Below are 22,026 nucleotides of genomic sequence, written 5' to 3'. Positions count from 1 at the left end.
CAGCTCCTTGCCACAGCAGGCAAAGGACTCCTGGAGAGCCAGGCTCTCTGCAGGCAGCCAGGAAACAGGGTTTGAAATTCCTTGTTTAATGTGGATTTTTGTCTCACTTGGTCTGTTTTCATTCAGCACAGCCTGAAACCTAGAAATGCACTGGCAAAGGACTGAATATATGTAACTGGGAGGGAGAGGACTTTTTCAACCAAGTGATTTCAGATTCTTCCTTTTTCTCACTCTGTCAGCACAGATTGGATGCCAGCTCCCAGTGAGGGTGTGAGATGGAAAGGTGCAAACACCTTGAGGGCTGGGAGAGCACCATGAGGCAGAGGGAGGAGATTGGATAGCACACGTTTAGAGCCCCCGCATCCCCGGCACCCAGCAACGGGGGCTGGCAGTGTCTTCCAGCATCCCCAGCCAGAGACCACCCTGACAGTGCAAGCATTCCTGCCCAGTCATCAGCAGCAGGGAAGAGGAGCGAGATGTTACCTCTGCTCAGCGTGGTGTCCTTCTTGTCTGTCAAACTCATGGCCAGGGATGCCCCTTCAGGGATCTGTGCAGGAAGGGAAGAGCACACATTGATGATAGGGGCCTTATCAGTGCCTCCCTGGTCCTGTGGACATCCCAGGAGCTGGGGGATGCTGGTGCAATCATAGTTCTGCCACAAACATCCCCTGAACCTGCCCTGCTCTGCCCCCGTCCCTCATTATGTGGAAAGGGAATTTTCAATACAATTACAAGACAGTGAGGTTCTCAAACCCGATGGGAATTGGGCAAATACATGTATCTAAGGTACATTTTTGGATGTCGACACCAGGTAATTTGGAAAGGAAGGAGAGTTTTGCTGTGCAGGGGCTGGTTTGCCATTCCCCAAAGGGGAGAAGGGGTGGTGGCAGCCTGGGGCTGGCGCAGCCGCTGTGCTGGGGGCAGCGTGCCAGCGGCACGGCTGCTGCCCCGATAACCACGCCATCAGCACTCAGCTCCACTTCTGTTTTCCAGGCACGGCTACACACCAGAGAGGATTATGCTTCCAGGCATACCAGGGAATATGAAAATTGTTAAGTATTTCTGGTTTCATTTAATTTTAAACAGAAAAACAGTCAAGAAAACAATCTGATTCACCATGTTTCCTCATATTTTTGGCCTCACTTCCTCGACGGTATCCCTAGCCCCTGCTCTCAGGCACTGACAGTTGTAGCTGCAATTTCAGCAGGAGTGCGGATCAAGAGCACAGCGATACTAATCAGCCAGGCTGGTGGCCCTTGGGAATAAGAGCTTTTTCCCCCCCTCTTTCTGTTGTCAGTAATAACTTGTTTTGCATGAAGAGTGTTAATTAGTTTCTGTGTGTTGCAATATTAACGAGATTCTCGCCAGGGCAGATGTCTATTCCCTGGAAGCTCTCACGGAGCTATGGCAACCTCTCAGCTTGTTCCTGATGATCCCGTTTTGGAGGGGAACCGCAGCTCGCCCTGGAGGCCAGGCAGGCCCCGGGGAGGCAGGGCTCCCCTGAGGGGTCTGGCTTTACCTTGTAATGTGCCAGCGTGTTGAGTTTCTTCCTGCCGTCCTCCACCACCGAGGTGTCATCGAGGTCCCGCAGGATGTAGCTGTCGGTGCTGGTGGCAAACCACTCTGAACACAGAGAGGGGAGAAGTGAGACCCCAGCCCGAAGGAGGCAGGGCAAGGGGGTCTGGGACTGCATGGCTGCCCTGGTGTCTGTCCTGGTGTCTGTGCTGCTTCACCCACTGCTCTGACAGGCACCAACAGCTGCTGCACAACTACAGGTGCTTCATCTGTTTTTACAGAGCGGCTGGTGCCCTGCACCTGGTCCTTACCAAGGTCAACGTCTTCCACCCTTGGCCACTGCGAGTAGGGGACGTTCTTGCAGAAGGCCTCCAGAATTTTCTCTTTCACTTGACTCAGTGTGTCCGTGTCCATGGCTCTGACACTCAGGGAGTCCATCCCACAGCCTTGGAAGGAGACATTGAGGTTCTGCAGGGAGAGGCTGTGTTAGGGCCGTGTTAGGAACAATCTGCCTGGCTCTGCTGGCTCCCAAGAATGCTTGGAACCTGTGGTGTCTGCACAGCTGTGGCTGGTGTGCCCTGGGCCCCATGCTGATGGAAATCAGGCTGAACTAATGTGGCCATCGATGCTTTACAGCATGAGAAACACTGATTTACAGCCCCAGGGACTGAGGGCTCTGTTGACCAAGGTGGGAGAACTCAGGGAGCAACAGAGCAGCCCTATCTCGTGTTGTCTTAGTAATGGGGTTTGACCACCACAGACAGGAGGAAGGGTCAGCCCCCATTACCAGCTGTGTCCTCACTTGCTTGGCTCCAACTGGTGATTGACAGGACCACCAAAGCTCATTGCTCAGCCTCTGCTTGATGCAACGGGATCCATGCTTAACCAGTGCTAAGCCTGCTGCAGGATGGGTTTGCTGCAGTGCAGGGAGCCTTGGAGAGCTCCTGGACAGCAAGACAGGCAGCTGTGAGGGCCTACAGGCTGCCACAGACACCTGCTCGGAGACCAGGGAGGCACAGCTACTGCCACAGTTGCAGCCCAAAGCTGCAGGGCAAGGAGAGCAACTCTTTCTATGAGAAACCCTCTCCTCTATTTGTGTGGGTGGGTTCCTCCTCTCAGCAGCTGTGCAGACCTAAATGCTGTGAGCATGGCATCTCCCTCTCACCCCAGCTCTGGGGAAGCCCCAGCACATGGCTACTCACCCTTGGCTTTGCCTCTATGTTCTCCCTTAGCAGCCACTCCTCGTTGAGGGTGTACCTGGCCTTCCCTGTAATGGCATCGATGGAACCCTTGTTAATCTGTTGTTTGATGGCACAGATCAGCAGGAAGAAGGGCTCTCCAACTGTCTCCTGGGGAAAGGAAAGAAGACCATGTCAGCAAACAGGACCTGGTCGTGACAGGTCCATCAGCAGCACAGCAGGGACAGGCTCTGTGTGGACAGTGAAGGTGCCTCTGCATACCAGGGAGCAGGACGAGTCCACCCCAGGTGCTGCAAACACCTGGTGGGCGCCACTGCCCCCCAGCTCCCACTTGCCTCTCTCTGAGGCTGCTCAGAAGTTTTCAGACTTGAGGCAACATGACAGCGCAGATGGGGAAGAGGACACAACAGCCAACAACAGCCAACAACAGCCGCAGGCCATTTTGGGGGATGCTGTAGCTGCCAGCATCAACACACCCCATCCAAGTTCTGCAGCAAGCACTGGAGCTGTGGAATGCCACCGAGGGCTGTGCCAGCCCGTGCCGTCTCAGGGGCAGAGCTGGGGTGCTGCTCAGAAGGCAGGGGCATATGCACGGCTGTGCTGAGCAGGGACATGCACACATGATACTCAGCAAAATGCAAATGTGCATTAATTTACATGTGAATTACACAGGAACAGGGAGAATCTAGCATACTGTGCTACAGAGATGCTTCCTGCAATCTGACAGGGTGCAGACTGTACAACATGCTGCACTCAGCAGGACAAGACAGGGTTGGTGTGCACAAAAACCCAAGAACAGAGATATTTGGGCACCCAGCTTTCTAATGAACATGTCAGGCAAACCCCTCATTGCACAGCCTGGCTTGAACTGAACTCCATGGGAGTCAGCCCACAGTATGGGCCTGTGGCTCTGGGAACCAGCGCTCATACCTCTCATACCACAGCAGAGCCCTCATCACAGCAAAACAGAGGATCAAGGTCAACAAGCTGTTCCCATGTGACAGCAGGCAAACACACCATTTAACTCCTTACATTCATCAAACCTAAGTTCATGGGAGAGAGGTGAACTGTGGCACTCCTGCAGCAAGAACGAAAAATATAACAGGGAACATCTATTTCTGATGTGATTCAGCTACACAGTTTAATGCCAAATTTCTGAGCCACTTCTGCCTGCTGCACTGATGTGCGAGGGAAACACAAGCTATTTTCTTAAGGAACTCTTCAGTGTTAGAGTACATCCCATTCTCCCTAACGCTCACGTTCAATTTTCTTCCAAAGAGGCAAGTGCAAATTCTGCACATTTATGCATTCTGAGCCTCCCCCCTGCACACACAGGCCTGCCATCTGAGAGCCTGCTCAAGACAACAGATACCCCACGGTTTTGATATTTCTCAGCTAGGAACTGCTAAATCCTGTTCAATCTGCTTCTTAATTAAAACTTGGTGATTCTTTTATTTTAATTGCCCTATAAAATTGCTAATTGCTAAAGCAATTAGTTCGATGTCAATTTGGATGCGCTGCATTTGGTGCGGTTGATGATAGGGTGATACAGCAGGGCTGTCAGTGGGCACACGCCGTCTGTGCCAGCAGGGCGCTCACTTCCTTGTCAAGGGGAACTTCATGAATACTGGGAAGCTCTCTGGGTCTGCTGCAGGGGTTTAATGATTCCTGCAACGGTCCTGTGAGCAGGCAGCACAAAATGGGCTCAGAGCAGGGCTGTGGGTGCTGGAATGCAGGAAGGCATGGCTTTCAGAATGGAGAGGAAGGTGTGGAGTCAGGAAGTGGAGAAGCTGAGCATCACAAGGAGTGAAGAATGTGCAGAAGACACAAAGAGTTCATTTTGGAGACAAAGGCAGAAGCAAGATATAACAAGGGGACAACACTGACAGGGAGACCTCCTCGGGCTGCAGTACCACTGCCCTCACTCTGCAAACTGCAGGCACCACTGGCTGGCCCTGCAGATGGGATCATCAGCCTCTGACACTGGCCATGCTACCAACAGGAACCCTGTTTGTGTCCCATGTCAGCAGGGACAAACCTGAGGCTAAACTCAGGGCTGGGCTCTGGAGCCTTCCCACCCCTGCCACGGGCAGCTCCAGCCACAGGGAGACTGCAGTCTCCAGAAACCTCAAAAAAAGGTGAGTCCTGCTGATATGGGAGCTGTTATGGGTTGAAATGAGCATGGGCTGCGTGGGTCAGGCTGGCCCTGGGGCACCCTCCTGCTCACACGTGGGGCTGGGGGTCACTGCAGCCACTGCGGGGTGCACGGGCAGCACTGGTCCAGGCCAGATGTCCCCACAGGGGACACAGCTCCACTGCACACAGCGCTACTCCACCGCCGAGATGCTATTTCGGTTTGGCTTTTTGGCTTTCAGGCTCAGGAACCATGGGATGTTAGGGAAATCTGCAAAAGTGCTAATCAGACAGCGAATTTCAAAGCAGGGAAAGAAGGGCTGGCAGGCAGGGACTAGAGATAAAATGGCAAACTTGTGAAACCTCCAGCATTGTTCGGAAAACTCATCTGGAAAGGAATCAAAACTGTCTTTGGACTTGGCTAGTTAGGAGAAAGGAAGTTTAACCAGAAGAGATCAGTGCTGATTCAGGACAAAAAAATACTTAAAAAAACACAGTCTGGGGCCTTTTTTTCCTCCTATTGTGAATGTATTTTAATGAGACTTCATTTTCATTTTTGACTGAACTGTTATGGGCCCTTAAAGCCACCCAGGGCACTGAAATAACTGCAGTAATGGAAAGCAAGTTCAGGCTGGCAGGACTTGAACTGTTCCACGCACACGGAGCGTGGGAGGGCTTCGGTTTTATATGCTTGGGAAAACAAAAAGGTTTAGAGCACAGACTGGATTCACATGCTGCTGCCCTATTAACACAACTCTGACAAGTTATTATAGATGTCCTCCCAGGAACACACTACAGCCATTTCCAAAATGTTTTGGTGAGCCTAGGGTAGGAACAGCACAGAAAACAGCTGCTTATCACAAGTGCCTGCTAAATTTGGGACAATTATCAGTTTGCATTCTGTGAAATGAAAAACCTCCATCCCACATGCAAAACTTGGGTAAGCTTGGACCCAGACATAAAAGCCAAATTCCAGAACCCTACTTTTCCTTTAACTCCCCAACCCTGTTAGGAGCCAGGCACAATGGTACCATGGTAGCTCATGGAGAAGGCTTTCTTTTAAAGCTTTTTCCACCAAAACTGTAGCACAAAGTAGAGACGTGGACCATTTAATCTACGATTCTCACTCAGTTCTGCAGCCACAGAGTTCTGCATTGATTGTGCAAATGCTGCAAGTCTCCTCTGAGCCCCCGTGCCTCGCAGCAAGCCCCTGCCAGCCCATCCCAACCCCTCCCACACTGAGCCAGCCCTGCCAGTGGACTCCACCGCCTTCAGGTGCCCTCCACATGTGCAGGCACGAATGCCTGTGGCCAGCAGCTCCTTCCCAGCTGAAGACAGCTCCTTCAAATCATTTTCCCCCAAAACACAAATGGACGGGCTGTTAGGCAGAGCATTAATGCGAAACAAATGTTTTGAGCATGTAGCGTTGACTTACAAGGGAAAATACAAGCACTTGGAATTTTTCCACTGCACAACGGCAGGGACTTTCACAGCAGCTGTTTCAAATAGACATTGTGATTAATGGGGATAATTCAGGAATGAAAACCAGGCCCATCATCACATGTCTGACAGAGCAGAGCTACAGGCAGGCAAGCCTTCTTTTTAACCAAGAAATGCCTCTCCGAAGGCAGCAGAGTTTGATCCTTAGGAACACAAGGCACATGGGAAGCCTTTGGCTATCACTGCCATTTACATCACAGTCCTGAGCTGACACCAGCCGTGTGGAAGGAGATGCTGTCTGTTCCACCACAGCAGATCCATCCTCATTTGTATGGTGGGGAAGATGCCAGCTCTGCTGATCTGGATCAAGCTTCTGTCCCTTTGCACAGCTGGGCTTGTGTCACCTGGGATAAGTTTTCTCTCCAGACACTCCTGTCTGATCAATTATTTTCCCTTTTCGTATTTCAGGAGCAGCTCAGTGTCCCCTCTGATCCCTCTCTCACTGTGGAGCGTGTGAGATATCAGAGTCTCGTGGAAATCAACTTGATTGTGCATTTGCTTTCAGAGATGGGAAGGAGGCTGCAGCAGCGCTCTGCAGTGCCATGGCTTCGGGATGGACATGGGAGCCCCGGAGGGGACTGCCAACACAGTGTGTAGCCTTAGCCCCTGCCAAGAACCTGCTGCAGGTGGATGAAAATGCACATTCAGCCAGCAGCCCAGCAGCTCTGCAAAGGACCCGGTCACCTCAGAGGACCTCACATCCCTGTTCCTACCATACCCTGTTCTCATCCTCGCTCTGCGGGTTAGGGGAAGCCAGCTCACAGCTCACAGCTCACAGCTCACAGCCCACAGCTCACAGCCCACAGCTCACAGCAGCACTGCCCAGCTCTGGGGACGGCCACAGCCCCCTGGGCACGGCCACAGCCCCATGAGGATGGCCACAACTCCCTGGGCATAGCCACAGCCCCCTGGGCACGGCCACAGCCCCTGGGCATGGCCACAGCCCCGCAGCCCCAGCCCAGCCTGCATGTGGAGCTCCTCTCCATTAGTGAGCCGTGTAATGTGCTCAAGCCTTCAGGCCCACGTGATAAGGCTCCACTTTCCTCTTTTTCTTTTTTCCCTGAGAAAGCCTTCTTGCACAATGTCCATTTTTAGCACAAGCTGGAGCTGGATCAGATGCCTCACATGTGGTCTCCCCTCCCCAAAAGGGAAAATCAGCACTTTTTTTTTCTCCAGTGGTTAACTACAGGCACAAAATCTGAAGATTAAAAAAAAAATTTGCTAATTTCCTCTTTTCTATCCTTACAGGGTGGGTAGCTGGGCTACACTGGCACAGTCATCCTCATCCACTCCTGTAACTCTTCTTTTATTAGACTGGCTAACTGTGTCGGCTAGAATGAAAGATTATGAACTACAAAACCACTGGCTTTAGGACAAAAAGTGATCATCTGGGATAAGAAGACATCACAATATGTATGCAGACAATACAGAACCGCTTCTGTGGATGTAGACAACACTTTGGGAAAAGAGATTTTTTCAAAGGCTTTTTCAAGGCTCTTCCCGTGGGCATAATGGGGTATCCTCCAATTAACTGCTGTGGAATCAATTAAGTTATTGCTCAATTCTTCTGGGGAATTCCAAACAGAACTGGCAAATGTTGGAGATAAAGCACTGAGCAGATGGACTGCTGATGGCTCTGAGATGCCAAACATTTTCCTGCTCATTACTGAGAGAAGACCTCAGCCTTCTGGGACAGACACCCCAGCTCTCCTGCTCAGATCTGTGCAGAACCACGAGGATGCCTCTGCATCAGAGGCCCCACACACCAGTGGGCACTGACACAGAGCAGCCCCTGCCATGGTGCCCTCGGCCCTTCTGAGCCACCCGAGGCAGACACACTGACTGGCCACAGAAACAGCACAAAACCACGTGGGCCCCAAAACCTCCAGCCACTCCGCTTATTTTTCAGTCCCGTATGGCTCTTCTCAAGCACAGTGAAAATGCTGATCCGTGCTCTGGCTACCATGAAGACTAAGCTCACCAAAATCCTGGGCAGAACTGGAGAAACAACTGAACTTCAGGTTGCTTTCCTACATGTGAATCATTCAGTTTGCCAAGTGTTAGTTACCATTTGAGTGACACTGCTAGCAAGTGTCAGGTCCTACGCTACCTCCTGCATCCCTCCTCCCTGCTCCCACCACAGCAGGACTGGTTCTCTTACTCTGAGATAGCTGTACATGCAGATGGACATCCAGTTGGTGAGCATCTTCTCCACCACAGATTCTGTCCTCCTCAGCATAAGCTTGGGGTTTTTGGAAGCTGAAGCATCTATTAGATCCACCAAGAGGTCCTTCATGATGCTGGTGTAATACTCCAGTTTCCCATGCAGTGCAATAGTAAGCAGGGAGGCCAGGTTACACCTGAAACACAGAATGATACAGGACTCAAGCCCCAACGAGACTGAAGCGCTGACCGGCACTAAAATACCCAACACACAAAGGCAGTCTTTCAGACAATATTCATGATCCTTCTTAATGGTGTTAGAAGTTCCAACCCTCATTCAGCGCTGCAGGACCTCAGGTCAGCTTGCACACTCTTAGTGGTAAGCCAAATCAGTGAGTGCTCTTCAGGGTTCATGGCCACCCATCTCTAGCACAAATGTGTAGGCAAGTGTGACTCAACCATCCACTGAAACACACAATCCCAGACAAGTCTTTGGTTCTGAAGCCTGTACCTGTCTCTGACAGCAAAGTCCTTCTGTTGCTCGAGAGCATGGACAAATACGATGAGAAAGTGCTTGTTGTTGAGTAAGGTGGAGAACAGAGAAATTCCTTCTTCCATGTTGGGTCTGCAGTTCTCAGGGACCTGAACAAAAATTTAGAAGGCAGACTAAGAAAGCCCTGCTTGTTTTTTCCTCCACATTTTATCCCTCCTGACAGCAGGGACAGCCCTACTGAGCACAGAGACACTACGTAGAAGAGCCCTTCTTCCCTCTACCTGACACAGCCAGCAGTTTTGCTGGCAAGGAACACCAGCTGGGTCAGTGGCAGTGGCCATTCCTTTCTGTTCAGCACTCCTGAGGATACCTGGAGCACTGGGGCCAGTTTGGGGCTCCCCGCTACGAGACAGATGGAGCAAGTGTGGCTGAGGGCTAACAAAACAATTAGAGGCTGTACAAGGAGAGGTGAAGAGGGCTGGGTTTGGTCAGCTTTCAGAAGTTCTAGGGAAACCTTACTGCAGCCTCAGGGTTACAGAGCCAGGAAGGATCCCAGGCCAACGCTTCTCCACGCAAGAGCAGATTCACAGATCTGCCTTCTTCAGCCAGCCAAAGTTGATCCAGTGCTGGTCTGTGTTCATGTTGAGCCACACACAAAAGTGTTGGTTCTGCTAGTGGGTTACTCACCTTCCACTCCCCCACCAGGAGTGGATGTGTTTCCTGCACCTGGGAGCCCACCTGCGAGCTGAGCTGCTGGGACGGCAGGATGTAGCACTCCTCGTAGAGAGAGGAACACTGGAACCAAGCACAGCGTTAGGGGAGGGCACCTGTGGGCTGTGCACCTCAGGGGAATAGGATGGGGAGACATGTCACTGGGACTAAAACCACCCATTCCAAAGACATGCACGGGGCTGGCTTATGGAGCCTTGAAACACTTTGCAAGAGCCTCCTGAATGAGCAAACACCACAAGGATGGGGGGAGGCAGACGTCTGCTCAGACGCAAGGCTGCGAGGGCAAGGAGACTGCAAATAGAGTAATGTGACAGCTAGAAAACTCCCAGAAGAGAAAGCTTTACAGAAGACTACATCAAAATAGAGGAGTTCTGGGTGTTTCAACATATGTAACTTTTAAAACAGATGGGATAAATGTTTAAATATCTAGCACTTATATACCAGCCTGAATCTTAAAGCCTCTAGTGTGCAGAGATATGGAGACTGGGTAACTGAAAAACCTGAGTAATAGCTACTAATGAAACACTCTGCAGTCATAAATCATCATCTCAGTTCTCAGCACTGACACACAACTGCCTCGGGAGTGAAATACAGCCGCAGTGAAGGGCACACAGCCACAGGCGGAGCAGCAGGGGACTGAGCGGCGGCACCAGCACGTCTGCTGCAGGACCCGGGCACACAGACTGGGACATCTCACTGGAGCACCACGCACACAGCCTTGGACAGGCAGGAAGGGAGAGACAGAGACATCCAAAGAACTCCCGAGGACTGGCCGAGCTGCTGGGAATGCTTGGGGACACCCTGCATGGGACAAAAAGCCCCCCTCCTGATTGCCAATTCACCCCTCAGCCACCCTTCAGCCTCTGCTGAATGGAGAGGGGTGACACTGGAGCCCTCGGGAGGAGACCCCAGCACTGTAATTGTGTGAGAGCTCTTTCACAGGAGGTGTGCAATGGCCCCAGACAGGAAGCCAGAGCAACTCCTGGGACAGCTGCCGCCAGCTTCTGTCATGTGCGAGCAAGCCCGATCTTGTGTGACACCCCAGGAGGTGTGGCTCCACTTTTGATGGTAATTAAGGTTGAAATATGTGACAAGTAAATACATAACAGTGGAATGATTTTGTGACACTGTAAAGGCCCTGTAGCAGAGCCCTAAACTGGGTGGGACATATCTGGGAGCAATGAGGTGCCCGTGACACGCGCTGTCTCCTTACTTTGGGGAAGAATGTCCTGGTGACAAAGTGCTTGTACTCCAGGAAGGGGATCCCCTGGCTGCGGTTTAGCTCCTTGGTCAGGTCTGTCATGTCTGTCTGCAGCTCTGCAAAACCTTGTACAAAGAGACCCACAGATGGTGAGAGCCCAGTCCTTCATCAGCCGAGAGAGGCTGGCACCGGAAAGCAGAGCACATCCCATCTCTGCCCCTGCCATGCCGTGCCCTTGCGGGGGCTGAAGCCGTTTGCTCTGAGCAGCACATTCCCATCAGGGTTTAACCATCAGCCTGTACACCTTGCCCCAGCTTGACAGAACATTCTCTGCCCCAGGAGCCCCAGTGCCCTCAGCACAGGATGTCAGCCGATGTGGCATGATCATGGACTGTGGGGTGGCGGGTGCCAACACCTGGAACGCTTCTGCCATTGCTCTACGAGGAGCATGCTGCAGTTTCTGTTGCGCCCAAGAGGAAAGCACACTGAAGGTTAGTGTGACCTTCAAGCAACCCTCTGACACAGCCAAGGGCCATCAACCCAGGGCAGAGAAGCTGGTGGCACTGGAGATCAGTGGCTTGTCCAAGCCAGGCAGCAGAACAGTGGCAGGGCCACACTTCCAGCCACTGAGCCTCATTCCCAAACCCTGTAAAAACTCGCAGGCGATCACAGAAATTCTCCTACAAATAGTTCTATAAACTTCTACAGAGCACAAGGTGAATTGCTTCAAGCCTGCTAACCTGACATCTTGCTCCTAGCCATGGTTCCTCGGCACCCAGACAGTGACTTACCTTTGCGGATTTCCTCGCGGATCTGCGACTCCATCTCCTCCATCTGGAGCAGGGTTTTCTGCCAGTAGCGCTCAGCTCTGCGGCTCTTTGTGCAGAACACAAAGAGAGCTGGAAACGAGGAAGAGAATAAGCCTTTTGGACCCGGGCTTAGGAGCAGCTGCAACTGGGATCAGAGCAGTTCTGTCTGACACAAGTGCAGAAAGCTAAACCCAGAGTTGGTTTCACACCTACCACCAGACTGGTATCTGCTCAGGCAGTTGTCGATTATCTGTAAATAAGTAGAACCAGCTGGAATTTAATGATCATGCTGTAACTGTCATCTTCAATTTAGGTCTGGGCTGTTGGTATTCAGCTTAACTGTGTATTAATGTGTTCCAGCTGATTAATGAATACAGAATTGAGGACGTTTGCCACCTGTATTACAGTGTTCATATCTGACAGTCTTCTCATGCCTCCAGAAATATGTTTCTAATGATGGGTGATACAGCTAGTAAATAGGGTGCATTAGAGCCTTTGTTAAAAAGAAATTAAATCCTTACTCTAAAACCCTCATCTGCTGTGAACTGGCAGGTTTCTTGCTGCACAGTCATTCTGGGCATATGATGAGCAGGGACCCTAGCCCAAGGACAAAGGTGTGCAGCACAGCTTCCAGCCAGGTACGTACACTCGTGCCTGCTTCAGATTTGCAGCTAAGGATGCTGGCTCTGCTCTTCCTACTCGGCCAGGCACCTGCCGCTGCTTGCTCCTGATGACAGGATCTTGTCCTAAGAGCACCTTTAGAATGGTCTGGGACAATCATACCTGTGACCAAGATCAGTTTCTCACATCCTTCTTTCTTTTGTATTATAGTAATTACTGAGTATTTGGGGGAAAGGGTAAGTTTATAAATATCACAGGTTGAAGTCACAGAGTTGAGCTGTGGTTTCAGCCAGGAAAAGCTCTGTGCTGCAGGGAGCTGTGGTCCTGGCACAAGCTGTGTGCCATACCTGCTGCACCCAGACTAGCTTCAGGTACTGCACAACTGCAGCACTTAGAGTTCACACCTCCACATGCAGAGAGAAAAACCTTGCCACAGCCTGGAAACACCTCGTCCTTTCCCTTACCTACAACAGAGAGGACCAGCAGGATGCTGCAGATAACGATGGAGACAATGATGGCAGTTTCTCCTCCCCCAAGGTGCAGCATGGCAATTGTGTAGTTGAACTTTCCGACTTGGATCTGAGGAAGGAGAAGGAGGCAGGAAAAGCAGGAGCTGAGCAGCAGGTTGCCAAAGGGCGGGGAGCAGGGAGGGACACAGGGCAGCACTCAGCAGACCCTCACTCTGAGCGAGCTGGCACAGCCTCCCAGGCCCGGAGCTGTGCCCCTCACTGCCAGACCCTGGGCACTCTCCAGGGAGCCCAGCTCCCTCCTGTGCTCTGGGCATGCCAAGGCCACGCCAGCAGGCTGTGATGCTGCAGTGGTGCCAGCCCAGCGCCAGCACGGGGCTTTGGTGGCAGAACTGCAGGTCCCGTGGCCCCACTGCACCTGCCCCAGGAGAGACAGCCCTTTCCTGGAGAGCCCCTGGCACTGCACAAGGCTGCCTGTGCTGCTCTTACTAGAAAATCACTACCACTAATCATCAGCTTCTTTATGGCTCTGAACAGCCCTTGGAGCCCTGCTGCACTCGCCTTTCTCCTCCCAAATCAGAACAGCTGCCACCCAGAAGAAGTAGGGTTAAGCAACTTTAAAGTCCTTGAAATACAAATAAACTAAGGGAATAAAAATAAACGAGACCATAGACAAGTAATGATCTTGTGGCAAAAGCAGTGAAAGGGGTGTCAGAAGGTGCTGGCTCTGCTCCCAGCCTGTACTTCTTGTGACAACAAGCACAAACCACTGGAGCTCAGTCCTTGGATCTCCTGATCTCCAGAAGGGAAGAGGCCAGCACACATCACAGGCTGGCAAGTTACTGGATGCTGTTTACAAACGGCTCTTTGGGCCCTTGGGATGAAAAGATTCCACAGCATCATCTGATAAGGAAAACTCATGACCACACAAGGCTTTCGCTTCTGGAAATGTGAGTTTCACTTCTCCCAAGGAACGAGAAGTGAGAGAAACTTGAGAAAAAACCCTTGAAATTAGGTAGGAAAGAGCTCCAATATCTTATTATTTTAATTAATCACTCGATTAATCAAAATTAATCTTGATTTCCTGTGTCATGGAATGCCTCTGGGGAAGGTGCCCACTGGGGTGAAATTCCAGCAGCTCTCAGCCACTGGACCAAAGCTGTCCCACAAGCAGGATCTTCCCACTACCTGCACCACCAGACACACAGCTCCATCCTGAGGGAAATCCAGCCCTAGCTCCGGGAGCATGGGTGAGGGCATGGCTGCTGCCAGGGGAAGGCTCCAGGCACTGAGAGCTTTGGTCTCTACCCTGGCACATTGTCCAAGAGCCGTGGTGCTGGCCAGGGACAGGAGCCACAGCACTGCAAGAGCACCCGGGCAGGTTTACGCAGCAGCCTCACAGCCACATGCCCAGCCTCAGGATCTCCACTTTTTCCCTCTGAAATGCTGCAATGAGGCAGCTCCTTAAGGTGTTTTGAGTCTTTCTTCCCTCACCATTTTGCATTTTTCAGAGAAAAAAATCCCTCAGCTGCTGTTTAATTCAATGTTTAAACTGTTTGGTCATAAACAAAGATGAGCCTGAATGTCTTGATGAGTCTCTCTAGTGTAGCTGGAGAGCTCTACTCAACACTCAGTGCGAGCCAGGCAAGGCCCCTGCAGATCCTGCCCTGTGTCACCAAAGCCATTTCTCGTGTGTGACAAAGCAGCAGCCACTCGTGGAATGGCAGGCAAGGGCCCCAGCCACGCCTGTAGGTTTAGTAAGGGTGCACAGGTATGAATATAAGCAGATTAACTAGCTGCACCTTCATTGCTGGTGCACTCTGAACACCCTTGTGATATTTAGGGCTGGGTATCACTCTCCTGCTTCCTGGGGACTTGCCGTGGTTGGTTAATGTCACACCAAGACTAGCAAACTCAAAAATTCCTTTTCTTCCACAAAGGAATTCCCCTGTTTCTCAGTTCTTACAAAAAAAATTTTTTTAATTACCCCGTTTAAAATTCCTGTTAAGATGACTCAAGAAATTCTGTTACTTCTGCATTTCCATGTTTCCAGTTTGCAACAGAATTTCATACACCTCAGACTGCTGGCAGTAAACGGGACAATCCTGTCAGCAAATTGGCAGTGCACTGTGCCTCTCTCCTGGGCAGCCCAGCTCCAGAGCTCTGCAGCTGCCTCCAGCTCTCCTTGCCCTCCCTGCCCATGCCTCAGGCCCCCATCCATCCCCTGCCGCCACACGGACTGGGACAGGGCAGTGGGGTCTCCCATGGGGCCGGAGGCATTTTCTCTCCAGATACACAGAGCCATGGTCACATCCCTGCGCGGCCACGGGCTGGGTCTGACATGAGGGAAACCGAGGCAAGCACAGCAGCTCAGTCCAGCCCTCTGGAAAACAGGACAGTAACAAACTGTGGGCAGTTGCAGACACAAAGAGAAACTGCAGCCCTGAACACTGAACTCAGCAGCGAGAAAGCAGCAGCCTTTGGAAGCCCTGAGTGCTGCTGTCACCCTCCCGTCAGGGACCCAGCTGGGTGAAGGCTGGGCTCTCATGGCCACTCACAGCCCTGCTGCTGGTGGGGCAGAGCTGATGGCTTAGAGCTGCAAGGAAATCCCCAAACACATCCCATGAGGAGCAGGAAATCAGTGCAGGCGACAACACCTCACATGCCTGAGGCCTCAGTGTGCCTCTCAGAGCTGAGCAGCGTCCCCGGGCACAGCGCTGGAGCTCAGTGGGCAGTGCTGGCTCGGAGCAGCCCTCAGCCTGGCCCCTGCAGCCTGCTGACCGCTGCCCTGCGGCAGCACAGCCTGCTCTGGCCCCTGTTCCCCTGTGCAGCCTCCTGCAGGGCGAGCTGGAGCTGGCAGGGGTGTGCAGGGAACACAGGGTGTGCAGGGCGAGCTGGAGCTGGCAGGGGTGTGCAGGGAACACAGGGTGTGCAGGGCGAGCTGGAGCTGGCAGGGGTGTGCAGGGAACACAGGGTGTGCAGGGTGTGTGGGACCCCCCTGCCCGCAGAGCCCACTCACCGTCACCGGCAGCTGCCTCTCCGAGGAGCTCAGCGACTCGTTGATGGAGCAGTGGATGACTTTGTCTGAAACAATCTGGATCTCACACGAGATCAGGCCGATTTTCACCTGGTATTCATTGCTCTCCAGGCCCAGGCTGTCAGGTTCTTTCTAAAGGCAGGAAAACATCAGGATGTCAGGCTGCAGCATAGCAGTCAGAATGGCAATCGATCTTCCTGCCTTACTTTCCATATTCCCTGCTGTTTTACAGACCTGGGAAGACTCTCCCTCACCAAGGACATTTTTCCAGCACTCTGCAGGAAAGCCAAAACCAGGCCATTCCCCATTTTCCTGTCTCCCATTCTTCACTCAGCATGGGACATAGGATGAACAAGCCCCTCATGGAACCTGGAAAAATCTGCTTTTGATCGGGCCTGCTGTGCATGGAAGATAAGGATGTAAGCACCCATCTGGGAGGGGGGAAGGATGTACAATGGAGGGGACAGCCAAGGGATGTGCCTGCAAAGCCTGAGAAAGGGGGAGCACATTTCTGGAGCACGTTGCAAACCATTAGGATATCCTGCAGCAAACAATGGCCTTTGAATTACTATTGCTCACTGTCCAGGCCAATCAGCTTCTGCACCCCAACTTCCTTGTGCACTGAGCTGAATACAGTAGCCAAAAGAGAAGAATGAATGATCTGTTACTGCAGGAATAAACACCTATTGTCAGGCCCTTCTGCAGCACCTGCCTGGTTTCAGGCCAGGGCATTGTAGTTCTTTTCCACATGTCCAGTATTTCATTTAGCCCCTTGCTACAGCACCCTCCCCAGGCAGCTCTCTGGCATCGTGCCTGAGAAGGCATCCCCAGACCATTTCCTGGGGTGGAGAGGTGCAGAAGCTGCAGGCTGAGCCAAAATCAGCTGCTCCTGCCACCCCAGTTCCCATCCACGCCTTTCTCTGTCTTGTGTCTGTGGACAGTCCCCGTGCTGGTACTTAGGACTGAGGAGCTGCCCAGGGTGGAGATGGCAGCACGCAGAGAGAAGCAGAGCTGTAACCACCACCCTCTTACATGTATGACCAGAGTCAAGGGCTCGCCAGGATGGTGCTTGATCCACTTCTCCTTCTTGGCTGTGGAGAACTGGGGGTCAGCGTAATAGCCCAGGCTGAATTTGCTGACGTGCAGGGCCTCCTCGGGGTACATCTCCTCATCCAGGGCCGAGCGCTCGTCAGTGTAGAGGCGCCCGTTGAGGTAGAAATCCACAGGGGCTGGCTTGGTCCCCGCAGTGACGTTGGAGGCAGCTGGAGAGGGGCAGGTGATGGCCGTGTCCGTGTGCACCTTGCAGCGCTGAAAGAGGAGCACGAGCCCGTCAGAACCCAGCCCAGAGCGCTCCCAGCCCACCCTGAGGCATGGCCAGGCCCGCACCTTCACAGCTGGAGCGGGCACAGCCCTGCCCACAGGGGGCACAGCCCTGCCCACACGGGGCACAGCCGGCCCACACGGGGCACAGCCCTGCCCACACGGGGCACAGCCCTGCCCACACGGGGCACAGCCCTGCCCACACGGGGCACAGCCGGCCCACACGGGGCACAGCCCTGCCCACACGGGGCACAGCCCTGCCCACACAGGGCACAGCCCTGCCCACAGGGGGCACAGCCCTGCCCACACAGGGCACAGCCAGCCCACACGGGGCACAGCCGGCCCACACGGGGCACAGCCGGCCCACACACCCACCGTGTGCTCCCTGCCGATGCCGCGCACAGCCATGGACACGTTCTGCACCAGCCCAAAGCCTCTGCCTTCCAGCGTGATGATCCTGCCCCCGCTGCCACAAGGGAAGAAAGAGAGGCTGACTGCAGAGGACAGTGCAGCAGTGGGATGCGAGGGCTGCATCTTCCTCCCGTCATTTTCTCAGAGATGTTTCCAAGCTGCCTGAGCAGAAAATGTGACCCAACGGCCAAAGTCTTCTACTTATAGCAGAAGTAGGAAGCTACCTACACAGCTACCACAATGTCACGGAAGAAAGGAAGGAAGGAGGAGTAGATGCTCTGGTGGAAAGCGGGGAGCCTCTTCCAGCATCAGTGAGCTGTCCCCCTTACTTCCCACTGTCCAGAAGAGCAGCCTCTGCATGCCAGGGTATGCAGCAGGCATCCTGGCCACTGGCCATGGAAGTGACCTGTAAAGTGATGGCCAGGACACATCCCCTGCCCTTGCCCCCCTTGCCCCTGCCCTGCAGCAACCCACACAGAACTGTGAGACTTGGAGAGGGAAACATCCCTCATCCTACATCTTCCAGGAAGTTATGATTTAGATCAAAATGTGAAAATTGCTGTGTTTTGAATCTGCTTGGGGGGAATGCAACACATGAGCTTCCCACTGTGCAGTCAACTAACAAGATTAATGAGCAGCCCCAATGTGCACAAGGCAGAGCAAGGGCTGGAGAACCATCACCACTCATCTGCACCCTAGATCAACCTTCCCCATATCACATTTGACTTTCTTGGAGTATTTGCCAGGGAACAGGCAAGACTCACAAGTCCTATTATCTGAAGAGCACTCCAGGCACAGTGACTTTGGGCACGAGGCCCCAGGGTTCTCTGAAGCCTGGGGATATCACTAGGAAGTTATGACTCAAGTTTCTCATTAGCCTGTCACATCTGCAGACTAGTGTACAATTTTGCATTGGTTTAGATTTTGGTTATATGGATTATTTTATCAATATGGTAAGAGAAATCAGAACCAGCTAAATTTTTACACAAGTTATTGGCACCTCATGGTCAATAGTCCAGCAAGGTGCTGCAGCAGTCAGACTGCAAGAGCCACGCCAGAGGCTGGAGAGAGCCTGCAGTTGCCATCCTCATTCTCTGAAATTTGGGAACGGCTCTAAGTACCAAGGAAGCAGACTAAGGTGACTGAGGAACACCCCAGTGGTTTCCTTTGTGACTGCAGGCAGGACATTCTTCCCTTGTCTCTTTTTAGACACTGCTCTCGCCGCTCAGCAGTTGGAAGCCTGGCTGAGTCACGGCTCTGCCTTTCCCCTAGCATTCCCACAGCCTGCAGCCTTGGCATTGTGCTTGGGAACAGAGAGGCAGCTTTGTTCCAAGAGGGTCAGACCACCAGAGCCTGCTCCTGCTCGGCCCTGGCTATGCTTTCAGCGATGTCCTGCTGCCCTCCCAGATTTCCTAGTCAGCCCTGGGTTTTTCAGCCTCCACAGGTGAGGAGGGTGGTTATTTCACTATGGTATCCAAATGAACAGAAGTCTGAGAACTCCACTGAGATGTGAAACTAAAAGCAACACACTTTAAAAATTAAATACTGTGACCTTGGGGAAGGTTGAAATCCAAAATTACAAATCTCATCCTCCAGCAGTTTTACTGCCAAGAAAAATCCTCAGGGTCTCATAGAGCCCCCACCTGGGCCTCCCCAAAACACTCATGAGGTGTGCACAGTATTGTTACCAAGGCTGACATTCTTCCACTTGTAAATGCATCAAAATAAGCTATGTACAGTCCTGATGTATGATACCTCTTCTTCTCCTGTGCTGGGGTTACCCTGGAGCACCTCAAGAGCAAGCTAAGGTGCCCTCTACACCTGTCCAGCCCAGGGCTGAGAAGCCGCTTTCTCCTGGCAGGACCCTGTCCCCACCCTCTCCCCTTGGAACTGAGCCCCTCTTTCCCAGGCTGCCTCAGCTAGGGCAGGATCTCACCTGATCTGGCTCTTTTTGGGGTTGATGTCCGATATAACCGGGTTCTTCTCATACTTGAAAGTGATGTTGAGGCTGGCACAGGACTTGTTCTCGAACTGCACACAGACTGGCACGGCCGTGGTGAGCTCCGCGGCGGGCATGGTGCAGGTGATGCTGCTGTCCGTGCGCCTGCGGGGACAGGAGGGTGAGCTGCAGCCTGGCCTCACACCCTGACAGGCAGCTGGCAGCCCCCCATAACAGGGGGACACGCTGGCTGGCATGTCACTCGCTCCAGTGCCATGCCATCCAGCTGTTCCTGCAGGCCTGCTGAGGGCAGCTCCCAGCTCAGCACCCGGCGCTGGGCCCGAGCACCCACAGGGGAAGGGCAGGCAGGGGATGCCATGCCAGCATGCAGTGGTGCCCCCCACCAAAACCCTCGCTCTGCCTGACTTCTTGGGGGACAATACCAACCTCTCATCACTACCCCAGTGCCAGCCCCCAGCCCTGCTCCCACCTGAGGTCCGTGCACTGCTTGGAGGAGTTGATGAGGACACGGAGCTCTGAGCCGACATCCAGCCTGCTGCCTCTGATGGTCACTCTTGTTCCTCCTGCCTTTGGGCCATTCAGAGGAGCTATGGACTGCACCACGGGAAGCTAAAAACAAAGGGAAAATCTGTTTTCTAGCCTGGTAAATCTGCAGCTGGATATTCCACACTGTACATGGGAATTGATTCAGAAGTTTGAGTAAGAGTTCCAGCACTGTAAGGCTCAAACAGCAGCACAGCAAAAGCTTTTGCTGGCAAGCTTTCAGAAAAAGAGAAGCGATACAAACGCTAAGGAGTAAGATCAAATAAAACCTCTGTGACTCTCAGTGGTCCTTAAATACTTGCTGTAAATGAAACATGGGGCCAAACAGGAGCCCAGGATCTCACCATTCCCTTCAGATTTCCAGCAGGAGGTCCAGAGCCAGTGACAGCACAAAGTCCATCAATAAAAGGAAATTTCTCACTCATTACTTCCCTCACCATCTCAGCCCTTCTAGATCCATGTCCTCCTAAATGCAAGGATAATGTTAAAGCCCCACTGGATGATGGCCTTGAGATCAGTAAAATGGCCACCTGGGTTTAGATAATTGAATATCAGACCCCTGCTAAGGAAGCTTCAAATCTGCATCTCTTGAGGCAACAGGAACTGAGGGGGAAGTTACTTTGCCTCTTGCCATTTGCAGCATAAATTAGCGTGTATGTTATCTGTGTTTGCAGCCCCTGGAAATCTTCCTGAGATTCATGAGCTGGAGGCTTTGATAACTCACGTGGCGCTGAGCCCTCTTGTCTGCTCACAGGCACCCCAGGAGAGGCTGCTGGCAACATCCCTGCTCCATTTGAGCAGGATGGCCAGGGCAGAGCAAATCATGATCCTGAGACCCTTCCACAGGGCACTGGTGGCTCTCTCTCAGACAGACCCACCCCAGCCCACCCCTCGCTCGTGCAGAGCAGACCCTCAGCCCTTGCAGGTGGGCAGTGCAGTGCAGGCTGAGCCTGCTGTTAACGCCTTGCCTGGCAGTCAAACACACAAACCCATGTGCTAACATCTACCCTTGCCCTTGTCCTACACTCAGATGGTTTTGCTCCTCTGTCAGTTCTGACCGTCACCCATTTCCACCAGATCTGTTTTGCTAATTTCTATTTCTCTGGTGTCTGCAGGCAGCTGTCTCCTGGCCTTGGCCCTTAACCCACATATTCATAAGTACAGCTACAGCATCAGCAGAGAGGATTATTCCTGTTCCCCAAAGCCCTTCCCCTTAGGCAGCGCCAGGGGCTGCTGCTCTTGGTGCACTGCCAGCACCAATCACCTCTATCCCAGCTTTGGCAAATCCAGCTCATCCACAGCCTGCTATAACGTCCTGAGGAAGCCTCTCCCTCCTCCTCAGTACAATTACAGCTGAATTCTGTCTCTTCTAGGCATGTATAATGGGGACTTTGAAAGATGTAGCACACAAACAGTATGTGGTATTTCATGAAGTATCTTCATTCTGAAAGGCTTTTAAACTTTTCCAGGCAACTGAACCAATGCCCAAGCTCAGATCTCACCAAGACCAGCCTTACATGGTATAGGCATGCCATCAGATGGGAGAGGAAAACCAAGAAAACAGGAGTGTTGCTTGGTTTGCACATGGTATGAAAGCTATTTTCAGTGTGACACAGCTCCGTCAGCAGTGTCCCTCTCCAACACGTGCACAAGGCAGGGCACTCCCTCACGTCTGCTCCAAGCTTTGCTAAGACAAACTAGACAGACAAACAGAGACAGACAGAGAGACAGCAGTTTTCTACTGTGCCACCCAAGCAGGAAGGGCTCCTCTCCCTCTCCAGAGAGAAGCCTGCTCCCTAAGCTTGCCCCGGAGCTGCTGGCACAGGGCTGCCATGGACCCAGGCTGAGGTCAGGCTGCGCTTTGTTCAGCATTGGTGCTTCCACAGATGTTTCCTGAGAGGCTTTTCCTCGCATGTTAGGAG

General features: G+C 52.6%; 1 protein-coding gene across 1 annotated transcript in view; it reads right to left on the bottom strand.

Annotated features, from left to right (window-relative positions):
* PLXND1 (plexin D1) overlaps positions 1 to 22,026 on the bottom strand; it is a 65,421-nt gene that overhangs the window by 8,902 nt on the left and 34,493 nt on the right. Inside the window, exons 15-29 of the mRNA XM_054281190.1 lie at positions 20,031 to 20,170; positions 19,538 to 19,705; positions 17,566 to 17,656; positions 16,903 to 17,178; positions 15,853 to 16,002; positions 12,831 to 12,945; positions 11,728 to 11,835; positions 10,949 to 11,061; positions 9,691 to 9,798; positions 9,022 to 9,152; positions 8,509 to 8,707; positions 2,718 to 2,864; positions 1,827 to 1,983; positions 1,520 to 1,623; positions 484 to 547 (exon numbers count right to left, since the gene is read on the bottom strand). Coding sequence (XP_054137165.1) covers positions 484 to 547; positions 1,520 to 1,623; positions 1,827 to 1,983; positions 2,718 to 2,864; positions 8,509 to 8,707; positions 9,022 to 9,152; positions 9,691 to 9,798; positions 10,949 to 11,061; positions 11,728 to 11,835; positions 12,831 to 12,945; positions 15,853 to 16,002; positions 16,903 to 17,178; positions 17,566 to 17,656; positions 19,538 to 19,705; positions 20,031 to 20,170 — 2,071 coding nt within the window. The remainder of the gene's footprint in view (positions 1 to 483; positions 548 to 1,519; positions 1,624 to 1,826; positions 1,984 to 2,717; positions 2,865 to 8,508; positions 8,708 to 9,021; positions 9,153 to 9,690; positions 9,799 to 10,948; positions 11,062 to 11,727; positions 11,836 to 12,830; positions 12,946 to 15,852; positions 16,003 to 16,902; positions 17,179 to 17,565; positions 17,657 to 19,537; positions 19,706 to 20,030; positions 20,171 to 22,026) is intronic.

This window comes from Melozone crissalis, unplaced genomic scaffold, assembly GCF_028551555.1.
Source record: "Melozone crissalis strain CALT ecotype California unplaced genomic scaffold, PUWL_Pcris_2 ptg000029l_1, whole genome shotgun sequence".
Taxonomy (NCBI): domain Eukaryota; kingdom Metazoa; phylum Chordata; class Aves; order Passeriformes; family Passerellidae; genus Melozone; species Melozone crissalis.
Note: the sequence above shows the minus strand (reverse complement) of the source record. Positions and strands in the feature narration are given on the sequence as shown.